Genomic DNA, 12635 nt, shown 5'->3' with positions numbered 1-12635 from the left:
TATATACCAACAACACAATAAAATAATACCATATAATTATATAACTGTTAATGCTATCCAAACAATTAATACGCAATCTCTCTCTCTCTCTCTCTCTCTCTCTCTCTCTCTCTCTCTCTCTCTCTCTCGCTTGCTCGCTCTCTCTCAGTTTTTTCAACACCATGAGCTTAAAAAAACACCCCGCTAGTTGTGGATCAGAAGACAATGGTAAAAGTTTGAGAGCCCGAATATCGGTCAACCAGGCGCACTCTATACCTTCATCAATTAAAAGAGAATGTTTTTTATTATGGCAAAATAAATAATTCTCAGAGCGTATGTATGTATGTATGTATGTATGTATGTATGTAGTATGTATGTATGTATGTATGTATGTAGGTAGGTAGGTAGGTAGGTAGGTAGGTAGGTAGGTAGGTAGGTAGGTAGGTAGGTAGGTAGGTATGCATGTATGTATTGTATGTATGTTTGTCAAGAGCCTCGAGTGAAACAAAGTGCGGGCGGGAATAATTTCAAAGAAGCCACTTTTCGGCCCATAAGGCAAGGTTACCATTTATAAGAAAGGTGCAATGCCCTCTATGACTGTCAAAAACTTCCAAGGTTGAAAAACAAAATTTAGGGAGCACCTGTTTGTGATTTTGCTTATTCTGTCGACGTTTCATCAATTGTAATCATGTCGGATGAAATTTTCAACACAAAGTCATATACTGATGGTAACCCTGGTCGATTTGCAGCTGCTGGTTCCTCATGGATCAGAGATTAATGTTTTGACAAGTTGACATTTACTTTCATAAGAGACTGGCACTGAACTAGTGTAAACGTGACTCCTTGTCGCAGTCAATCGATGTTCGTTCGTACCAGGGACCGAGGTAAACGCATTTTAGTTAATTTGGATGAAGACATGCTGGCGGTGAAATGGAATATCCGAAGGTTCCATTTCAACATTTTCTTGGATGTGAGACTAGTTGAGGCGCTGAAGAATATTAAAGCACCAGTTTGAAAGGAGATGATAGAGATGAAAAGTTTTGATTTGAGATAATTTAATGTGGCCTTTTTTTGCAATGGCAGGTACGCGCAATATGGTGAGTTTAAAATGTCGACCAGGCAACATATTTTTGACGATGTAATCATTTTTATTATTCGGAATTTAACATTTTAGCAAAAAGTGAGGCTTCGGAAAGTAATACCTGGGTTAGGAAACAAAAGTAATAAAGATAATGAAATTCACAATCAGCAATAATGCATTAAGACCAGTCTGACATCAATAATAAAATCTACTATCAACGCAGTAAATATTCACATAAATGTCACGGTTTATTCCAAACCAGCAACAAACCAATCATTTAATCAAACAAACAATCAAACAAACAAACAACAAAAAAACAAACAACAAACAACAAACAAACAATCAATCAATATCTCTACTTCTGACTGTCTGTCAGTCGGTCTGTCTGCCTGTATCTGACTCTATCTATTTATCTGTCTATCTATATCTATCTATCTATCTATCTATCTATCTATCTATCTATCTATCTATCTATCTATCTATCATCTATCTATCTATCTATCTATCTATCTATCTATCTATCTATCTATCTATCTATCTATCTATCTATCATCTATCTATCTATCTATCTACCTTTAGTGCAGCAATGCATATTTTTGACAGCTGAATATAACAGTGACATATATGTTTACAGTTCTGAATGGTATGTTAGTGTCCTCTTTTGTTTACAGTTCTGTTCTATACAGCACTGTGTTTCATTTTATTTCCTCATGAGCACGAAAAAAGTTGACGAGCATGAGAAACAAACTTTTTATTTTGCTTGACCTTATCGTATCTTTGTACAAGCGCATATCAGGCAAGTAACGTTGTCAGCACAATTTTATCAACCACACCAAAACTTTGCCAGTATGCTTATTTCCTGATGTATACACAGAGGATGATAAACGTATTCCGCACAATCTGAAGGTAGACCATGTCAGATGCATTGACGTTGCACATGTGCTCTTTTTGCTTGCCTGTACCATTACATTTTTTAAAATTTTGCACTTCAAAATGGACAACACTGCACTCTCTTCAGCTTATTCTTTCAAGTGTTGACAATTGTGTCAAGAGCTTTACTACCCTGCGGGACGATTCAATTGCAAACTTATTGATCAAAATACGTTTTGATGCGGTAATCGACGTGTATTGGTACATGTATGATATTTGTTTCATGTATGCACCTACATACGTTATAAATATATACATGTTTCATAAACTTGAACTGTAATGTCTTCGCTAGATGACTCATTTGTTCGATGATAATCGACAATGAAATAAAATATCGAATGAAAACTGCGACGGTTTTCTATGGGAAACTTACAAGTAGTCACGTCGCGCGTCGATGAAAGCATACAAATGAGCATGCGGTGTTTGCACCGTGTTAACTTGGTGCATTCGAGCTATATCTTTCACCGATTGCAGCAGTTTGTCGCTTAGTGCCGGACAGTGTCCGAGACCTACATGTGCCACTCTAATACCACTACAAACTGATATATCGGTTTGCAAAAACACGATCCACATCCGCACTGATCGAATCTGACACATTCTTTGAAATATTATCCAGTATATTTATTCAATTTTGAATCATCTATATTGAAATAACATGAAGTTGGAAAAAGTTCTTAGAAAAACAACACCGGATATTGTGTATTTATTTTCCGATTCGTGTTGCGAGACTTTATTCGGTTTAAAAAAAGAAGTGGAAACGTCAGATGCATTGCCAAAACCCATACTAGATATTGCGTAAATTGCTGCTGTAATCTGTGGCAGACATGCAGTTGTTTATGCAGTTGTTGATTACGTACGTAAGTTCTACCCATGGAAGAGACTTGCGCTGTGTTGGAAAAAAGAGTTCCATCGCTTATACGATTGTAATTCCAGAATGTATCGGGTGAATTTTCCGTAGAAAGAGATCGAATGGCACAATTAGTACAAACAGGAAGATAGTGACTTTTTGTGACAATGATGCAAATGACTGGTCTACTTAGTTAAAAGCTACCATTTGACAGGTCATTACACACAGATAATTATATTACAGCAGTGTGCCGAGTCAGAAACATTAACCACTACAGATAGCGACCAGGCTGCCAAGGTGTTCGTCAGACTACGATTCCCTCACTATGCAGAAAGGTAGAGGACTGTGACAAAATAAAATGCGATGCCAAACGTATCGATTTTGCGTCTATCTACCAACAGACAGATTTAGTGGTAGTGGCAACTCATACAGGCCGATGAAGTAGTTGTTGCAACAAGAAGAGAAGTGCTGCCATTATGCGTGACTTCTCTCGTCCGATCATTGTATCCAAATTTGCAAGGCGTACCATCGTCGTTGATCATTGTTATGTATGTCGGGTAGGATTTACTAAAAAAACCAAACAGCCAATTTCAGGGCAACCAAATTTTCCAAAAATACTAGTAGAATACCACTAATAATACATGTTATTCTTCAAAGTTGCCGACATCTTATCATCTTGAATGTAGTCTGATTGCTTTTTTATCCTAGAAATGCGACGTGTAGGTACAAATATTGGTGTATCGATTGATTACAAACAAACTATTGCGCACGCCTTCCGACACAAGATATCGTGATACATATTTCACCGTTAGCTGATAAACAGTAATGGACACTAGGTACACATCGAGCTGACTGATGTCTTACTTTGCACGAGGTTTGATTGAAAACTGACTTGATATTCAAATTACCATCGGTGTCCCCCTTGGTCGACCTACTCAATGTGAGGGGGCAAAGTGAAAAACCCAGGGCTAGTCGGGCCTAGTCGGCCCTCTAGGTTGGCGATCTAAAATTTAAAGCGAATTCAAACACGTTGGAAATTCCCGCAGAGACTGAGTTTCGCGAAGCTACATTGTGCCTCAGCTGGCCCTGTCGCGACGCCAGGGATCGCTGCCAAAATCAAGCATTTTGCGTACCCTCGATTGATGATTACTTTTTTGCCACCGAACACAGAATATAGTTTGTGCAGGTTCGATTTTGCTTTTTGCTATTATTTGTTTTATTGAAATTCGTGCGGCGAAATAGCCACTTGCAATTTGCATCGATCGCAGCCTGCCATGCCTCCGCGAGCGCGGGGTTGATTAATTCTCTTCCGGGTACAAGCAGACTTCGCATCGCGACGATTCACGTGTGCTCGACATGCTCTATGTCCCGGGACCGTTTTCTCGAACGTACGTAGCGTGGGGCCGTTCTCACTTGTTACCGTCTTCATATCGTGTTGTGTGCCGAACATGGAAGTATTTACGCATACAAACTAGTTTTCTGTCAAAAAAAAAGATATTTCTGAGAATTAACCGCACATGTTGGGTTAATGTCTTTCCCTGCCATTCTCCGCCCATTTTTAGACAGTACAACTGTAAACTCGGACATGCCTAAAAGCATATGGGATACGTTCAGATAGGCGCATTCATATGTATACATGATTGTGTAACTGTGTAGCCGGGCGATCTACTAGCGAGGGCGCACACATGAATTCGCTTTAAATTTTAGATCGCCAGCCTAGAGGGCCCGACTAGGCCCAACTAGGCCTGGGTTTTTCACTTGACATGTGCGGGCGTGTGTCAATTGCAAGTATGCAAAATGGCCTGCCAATGTACGTACATGTACATAACACAGGCCAATGTAGCTTGAAGATATATTTTGACTGTATGAGGAAAGGACGGATTTATAACTTACTGTCATTATCCTTACTCGGAGAAATAAATCTTGATTTCAAATTATCCAAGTGTTCCTTTGATTTTTTTTAATGTCCACATATGATATATACAGCCGGAGAAAAGATAATATTGCAGTATACCTGTAGTCCCTATTTAACGTTACAAAGAACAGACGTCAGTATCTTCGATAACTCTGTTGTTGAAATTTTGAAGACCCTGCGATAAACCTAGCTTTGTATGGTGTTTTGTGGATTTTGGGTGTCCAGGATAAGCTAGGCAACTTATTTGGGTCATCCTTGGTTGCAATATTAAAATTATCCATGAATGCTTACGGTTAGCTAAATTTCATTTTTGTTGAACATTAATTGCCTATAAGTGGAGTTGGTTGAGGGCTTACTTACACTAAGTTCGTCTATAAGACGTTCAAAATAATACTTCTTACAGACAGCTTTATCAACAGGGACGACATCATATTTGTCATGGATATCACTCAAACACTTAATAGCATCCAGATCTTAAATACAGAATAGCGACTTTTTAAAATATGTGATTTAAAGTCAACCGACAGAGTCCGAAATGATCTTAAAATTAAAGTTCCAGGTGATCCTGAGAGTTTCTCTGAACTTGGGTAGACAAGATAATATCTTACCATGGTGGTGATGTTCATCAGAGTTCATCTCGACATGCACATTTGAAACTTGTACTTTCTTCATATTTCGCCGGCCGTACGCGTGTTTGAGCTTTGAGGGCATTTTAGAATATGTCTATATTCCGTATCTTTTATTCTTTCATGCAGGTTTGCCCACTCCAAAACACCATGTCGAAACGGTCTGGTTTTAACTTTTCGATATAGCTTTGATGTGTATACTGTTCAATGTTATTATGGACATCAGACTTGATTGTTTCCTTGCTTGCATGTATGCAGTATATTTTGCTGCGTACAGATGAGACTTCAAATTGTTAGATTTTTGGTATTTTCATTTTGCAATCATGAAAGTTCCCGCATGAAACCAGAAAACATCTGCAGGGTCTTTTAGTCCTTTTATAGTACGCCATAAAGGCCTGAATGTAGCTGTCGGCGTCAGCTCTCAGGGAACGATACCAATCGGCACTGTCCATTTCTCGACTTCAAGTTAGCAGCACAAGGTGATACTGTGAGCAGGGATGGAGCTAAGGACTTGGGCGATGAAAGAAACGACGACAAACTGAAAGAAACACAAAAAATGAGTATAGTCAGTTTTTAGATTAATTATTGTTTTCAATTAGTCTTCTTATTGAAGTCATTTCTACATGTCATCAGGCATCAGCTTATTTTGCGGCCTGCGATAATCAGAAATCCACTGAACAGGTTAGACTGAATTTGATAGAATCGTCGTTGTCGTGTTAAGTCGCGGTCCCTCCCTCAAGTATATGCGTATAGAAAAGTAAGGTGGCCCACTCCCATTGCTTGTCCTCCTTACATATATTTGAAAACCTGTTTCCATCACTTTAACAATCTTTTTCGTAGTATCTCCTCTTCCTGATTGGTGATCAATAAACGTCAAATCTGTCTTGTTTTGCCCCTTTCGAATGTCCCACTGTGAAGCTCTATTAGCCTAATACAGTACCATGTCACCGTGATGACTCTTATTGACCTTATCGTCCATCTGCTTTCTGCATTTGTCGCTATCATCGTCCATCTATAATTATACATGCTGTGCAGAGTACACAGACAACAAACTATAAAAGTAGTTTGAAATGTCGAAGCTACATATTAGTAAATGGATTTTATGAGTAGAATGAAGTGCAATGTAACGGACTTGGTTTCAGTTAAATAAGTGAAACGTGCTCACATCTTGAGTTTTATATCAGCGTACACTAGAGATACGTTTCATCTTATCTTAGGCTTGTCGCATTTGTTTGCTTTAATTGTTTTGTCTTCGCGAACACGTAATGTGTAGAATGGATATGCAATGCAGGACATGCCATTTTTTGCCTCATTTTGATTTTAATTAGTCACTTTTGAAGCGACATTTCTTCTAGAAAAGCGAAGATGCAGTGAAAGACAATGATAGTGAAGTTGGTGAAAATTATTTGTCACAATATTAGACTTGTTTGTTTGCTTTAATTTGTCTTAGCGCACACGGTAATGTGTAAAGCGGATATGTCCTGCAGGACATACCATATTTGTACGTCATGTTGATTTTCATTAGTTCAGCCACTTTTGAAGCAACAGTGCTGCTATAAAAGCGAAGATAAAGTGAAAAAAATAGACAGTGAAGTTAGTTAAAATATTCTTTTCTCATTTAACATATATCGGCTCTTGTAAAGTGTTTCTCATTACTGTGACGAACAAAAGAAGAATTTGTATTCATCCTAAAATAAGCAACTGCGACATATTACCCTCCCAAAGGACAGTTTTTAAATATCCCTCATTATGAATGTAAGCTTCCTTACCCTTATAATTAGTGAAAACGAAACTCATCCCTGATGCAATACCAAAAAGACTATATTAATAATATTCCTATTTCATAATCATGATATTCATTAATGTCATTTTTAATAGGACCGTGTACATACCTAATGAGCCTTCGATGGATGGTTGGCTATAACTTATGACCTGCAACATTTTTATAAGGGCAAGGCTACCATGTTGTTCAAGCAAGTAAAGGGCAATGTATCTGTGAGATACGCTGCTGCGGAGTTCTGAACTTGACAGTGGCAGTTCTAGATCAGTGACTGCAGTGGATCCAATGAAGAAGAAGGGCTTAGTCCCCGCGAAATATCTGGGATATATAAGCTCAGAGTGGAACATTGATTTACACTGGTACATTATTGATGATTGAGACTACATTTTTCATTGTATAAGAAAGGTCATTTGAACGGACGCACAAGCAGAATGTGCCCAGCCAAGGGTAGAAAGACTGAATATATCTATAGTCATTCTTCCGTCTAAAATCTGTGTAATTCTTTCTGCGTTTGATCAAGGAAGTCATTTGAACAGATAGAAGGTCTGAAAATGCGTGTGAAACATACACAGGAACCAGGAAAAGGACATGAGAGGCTGAATGCGAAAGTTATAAGATTTATTTCCGTCGAGAAAAAGGGTCCTGGGTTTGGTCCAAGACCGACCATTAGAAACCAGTGGAATTCAAGCTGAAATATGAAGCAGGAAAAGAAACTGTGTATACCCGTTTGTTCATTGATTGGTATTTGTTGGTGCCTTTGAATACTAGATCAGGAACGCCAGGGGCATCATTTTACAAGTGGTATAGCCACAACCTGATGACGTCAAATCGCCGTACGCAATACACAATGCCATAATTACAAGGCGTTTGTGTTTTGTGTACGGTGATTTGACGTCGTCAGTATGTGGCTATACCACTTGTAAAATGTTGCCTGCCAGGGTTTCTGTTTATGAAGCCTCATTTTTGAAGACCAACGGCTGCCGTTTCTAATTATGTCTTGTAAGCTCTTACACGTCCTTTTAACGTGTTCAAAGCCGAGTGTGTGCAAAACGTTCTTTCCAAAGACTACATTAATTAAAGGATGACAATTGTTTTGCCAAATTGAAGAACAACCGCAATGGTATAACTTAAAATGCAAGACGTTAGTAAAATGGTCCTCTTGTCTAAAGTGCGAGACTTTTCGAAATAGCCCTACCGTGTTTCTTGAAAGTGACAGTGACCTTGCCGAACTAACCCGTGGGTACTCAATATAAAGAGCTTGCTCGAACGACAAACCTTCAAGTGTATACTCTATACTATAGATACCGTTCAACGAAACGAGAAAATTCTCTCCTCTCTTGGGTAACAAAGTCTTGATCGACCTCTTTATGTTGACAAAGTGAAAAACAGACTAATGCATACTTCGCCTTTTCACAGCTCCTAGTATGGTAGTTGTTACATAGATAGACGGACCAAGGTCCGAGGTTAAATAAGGTCAAATTACTTCGGGTTGCTTATTGTAATTTAAAGATAATACCTGTGTAGAGCATATTACCTACAGTTTAGCTAGATGAGCTTGTGTAGTCTCTGCATGAAATAGTACGGAAGAAGGTCAATCCGGGGAACAGTGCAAATGTCCTCCTCTATTTTTGTTCAGCTGTGACGGTATTTCCAACCCGTCCCTGTTATTCAAGTCCGTGTCAGTCACCAGCGGCTTTTTCGTATGGTTTTGTAAGGGCGCAGCAAAGTGTTGACGCTCGTATCTTCGACTCTCGGCAAAAAGCATATTATGATTCTTACCTGATCTACGACACTTGCAACACTGGCTACGTCGGTATTTTGGGCAATGAAGACATGAAGAACTGTCGACAGTATATCAACACACCGATCTCACTTGTATGTCCTTTCTGGACTACGCATGCTCACAAAAGCGCACTGCACTGAATTGGACTCAAATAAAAACAGAGTTTGCCAATAGACACGTGATGGCTTTACGAACATTGTCAATGTGAGTGACCCACTACACCTATATTCAACACTACTTTTCCTTGGTTAGGGAGAAGAACTTTGAATCAGGGGTTAAGAAAGACACAAGGAACTGTCGACAGTATATCAGCACACCGGTCTCACTTTTATGTCCTGTTTCGGATACGCATGCTCACAATAGTACTGCACTAAATAGGACTGAAATAAACACTGGGTTTCCCAATGGACACGTGATCGCTTTATGAACATTGTCAATGTGAGTGACGCATTACACCTGTATTCAACACTACTTTTCCTTGATTAGGGAGAAGAACTTTGGACCATGTACACTTTCTCTCACGGGGCTTATGCTGAAGATAGTCCTTCTACGAGTATGTTACCTGCAGGCAGGCGCGTCGTATCTATATGTTGGCTTGTAAGATTGCTCTATGTTGGTAAGTACATAGACACACTGGAAAGTCTCTCTGTATTGCTATAACGATTTATCTGAAGTCCTGAACTACGTTGACGTGCTAAGGTGTAAATTTGTCATGCTTATATCCTAGTGGAAGCCGTCGAATATTTTCAGCTATGCAACAAAAGACGTTGTGCGCAAATTCTGTCGTTATTTAAAACTAATCAAGGACGATGTCATCATCGAAGAAAAAGGAGACAAATTCTTATACTCTTAAAGTTCGGCATCTGAGCAGCTTGCTATATTTGCGTTCATTTGCGGCATTTGAACTTGTCCCCCTTCCTGATGTCAATCAGTTTCCCAGGCAAGGTGTGCAGTTGTGATGAGGGTGGTCAACAACGTTACGAAAGATGCAATGCCCTTGACTGTAAGAATAGCAACGGCTGAAAAAAACTCACAAATTGGTTAAATAAAATACAATTAACCACAAACAACCTATCACGACCGCTTCGGTCAGGTCTCGTAATACTGAATTATGATAAATATGTGATCAGTAGGTTTATATACAGTTATAATAAAAACACGATTGGAATTATATGAAAGAATTAGATCGTTTTATATCAGTCCATTATCCAACATGCGTTAGCTCAATTACAGGATGAGGTATGCATAACCCACTAACCCCGATGGAACACTGTTTAAAATTGTTTAAAATTAGTAAAAAGTGTTAGGTGCCCTGTTGCTGAAAGTTGCAATATTACAAATTACTCAAGTTAATTTCACAAAAGGATAAAATAGATGAGTTTACATTTGCAGATTAAATCGACATTACTGCACTATCTAATTGTCCAAAAATAGTTCCAATGGTGTTAAAAGCAAACAATGAAAACATATTTATCGTTACTTTGATATAGTAACTTAATATAGTAATATATTATATGTTATCTATTAATGGAATTTCGATTTAGTCTCTTCACGTCCAGTTGAACTCCAAGACAAACTCAACTTTACGATTAGCATATCGGAGGTAAGTAAAACTTCAATAAGGAATCTGCGTTCTTTTATTATAAGTATCCTGTACCATACTTTAACGAGAGATATTCTGTAATTACGGTTTACGTGCACGAAACGGCTAACCGTACAGGGAAAGCAGACTGCTGCTTCAAAGCCATCGAGCGGGTGCGATTTTCGGGAGAATGTAAATTTCCCCGATGCGATTTTCCTGCCAGTTAATTCTAATTCTAAAGCTATATATCAGCTAATTTTCCATGGAAACATTTCAGTGCCCTTGCAGACACATTTGTATCAAATGTACATCAGTTTCGTATCGCTGTCCTTTGTGATACCCTTTATCTACCCCGTTTGATAGTGTGAACCATTTTCGCAACCAACTGAAAAACTATGGGCGAACTCACTGATTCTGTGCTGGTTTTATTGCTCCGGTCACTTTGAGCAAATATAGGATAACATACGAATTGAACAAACTAAAAATCAACCTATCCTATCATTTGGAACTATGTCGCAAGAAACGAGCCATTTGTACAGTAGCACGATTTTAAAGTCTAAGTATTTCCGGCATACAGGGAACGTTGATGGTTATACGCATTTCCTCGTGTAATGCCTGAATTCCCCTCTGACTCAAAGACACGAGTAAGATTGTTCACATAAATCAGAACGTTGCCGTCTTTTCCTCTTAAGACAATTGTTTCGTCTTTTGCTGTTTCAATCAAATTAACGCTTCAGGATAAAGTTCCCAGCTTGAAGGTAAACAAGTGTTTATCGGGGCATTACATGTGCTGAACTATTTTCTTCCGCTTGACTTGTAGAGCCTGAAGCCTGACACAAAGGTGTTCAATCTACATGATTATATTGCAAGTACAGTAACCTCGTTCCAGATTCGGTCAGGAAACAAGGTAAGTAACTGTAAACAGGCGCAATTGCTGGAAAATGTCGTAGATATTTGGCATATTATGATTATGTCACCTTGGAGTCACTGAAATAGATTAGCGGGGGTCATTGGAAAGTACATGTATAATGACTTAGGCCCATACGGTCATAATGCCATAAGTTAGACAAAGCTTAGCAGGAAAAAGCGGATCGTACACCATGCTTCAGATACTCACACATTTTAAATATTGAACTTGGCATTATTGAAATAATAAACGAATAATTTTAGGAAAGACCAGACACAGCGACTTGGTAATAAAAACCCAGACGCAAAAGTAGAGTCGTCAATCATGCCAAAGCTCCTATGGGCAAAAGGGAAGGAGCGCCCGTTAGCATAAGACCATGTGAGCATCTTCTTTGATAAATGGCACTGGAGGGATTATGATATTGTACCTAAGGGACCGAGCACAATTAACGGCAGGGGGGGGCCGGAAGAGAAAATGGGGGGGGGGGCCACGAAAAAAATGAGTGTTCTTGGGGTGGGCCATGAAAATTCCAGGGAAGGTAAGGGGTGGGCCACCAAAATTTTTACACCATGACAGACAGAGAATATTTTTCAGCATTTTTGTTCCTTGTTGAAGCTGGAGTTCCTTGTTAAACTTCTTGTAGCATGATGAAATACCAAGTCTTAAACCTCACAATGCAGTTGTTATGTGTAAAATGAGCAATATTATTATTGAAAATTGACTTCATTTGTCAACAGTAATAATGGTTGGTAATGATACAGAGGCTCGGTTGAAACTGGTTATTTCATCATGCTATAGGAATCCCTTATAGAACAGGAATGCCTGTCAGTACCATGTGAAATTAGCATTCACATGGCTAGTTGGCATGGCTTAATGCATGTGCATAGGGAATAGGCAGTCAGGCAGTCCACATTCATTTCAGAAGCACGTGGGTAACATGTGTATAGGCCAAAATATTTAAATGAGCTAGCCATTCACATACATGTGAACGAATGGTTATTCTGAATCCACTCACACGTATGTGAACGAATGGTTATTTTGAATGCACATATGAATGACAGGGTCATCCTGGCAGAAAAAGAGCACCATGAAAAGTACTGATTTGACACCCGATTTTACTTATTTTGATGTTGCCGTTATGAATTTGGTAAACATTGTTACATTTGCAGGTTTGCAAGGTGTAAGCAAACATCAAATAAGTGAAA

General features: G+C 38.9%; 1 protein-coding gene across 1 annotated transcript in view; it reads left to right on the top strand.

Moving 5' to 3' along the window:
- The first annotated feature begins 9428 nt into the window (after positions 1–9428).
- LOC139141304 (uncharacterized) overlaps positions 9429–12635 on the top strand; it is a 28733-nt gene continuing 25526 nt past the window's right edge. Inside the window, exons 1-3 of the mRNA XM_070710962.1 lie at positions 9429–9557; positions 10486–10544; positions 11344–11430. Coding sequence (XP_070567063.1) covers positions 9446–9557; positions 10486–10544; positions 11344–11430 — 258 coding nt within the window. The 5' untranslated portion in view covers positions 9429–9445. The remainder of the gene's footprint in view (positions 9558–10485; positions 10545–11343; positions 11431–12635) is intronic.

The sequence above is a fragment of the Ptychodera flava genome, chromosome 1, assembly GCF_041260155.1.
Source record: "Ptychodera flava strain L36383 chromosome 1, AS_Pfla_20210202, whole genome shotgun sequence".
Classification (NCBI taxonomy): Eukaryota; Metazoa; Hemichordata; class Enteropneusta; family Ptychoderidae; genus Ptychodera; species Ptychodera flava.
This window is presented reverse-complemented; position numbering and strand designations above follow the sequence as displayed.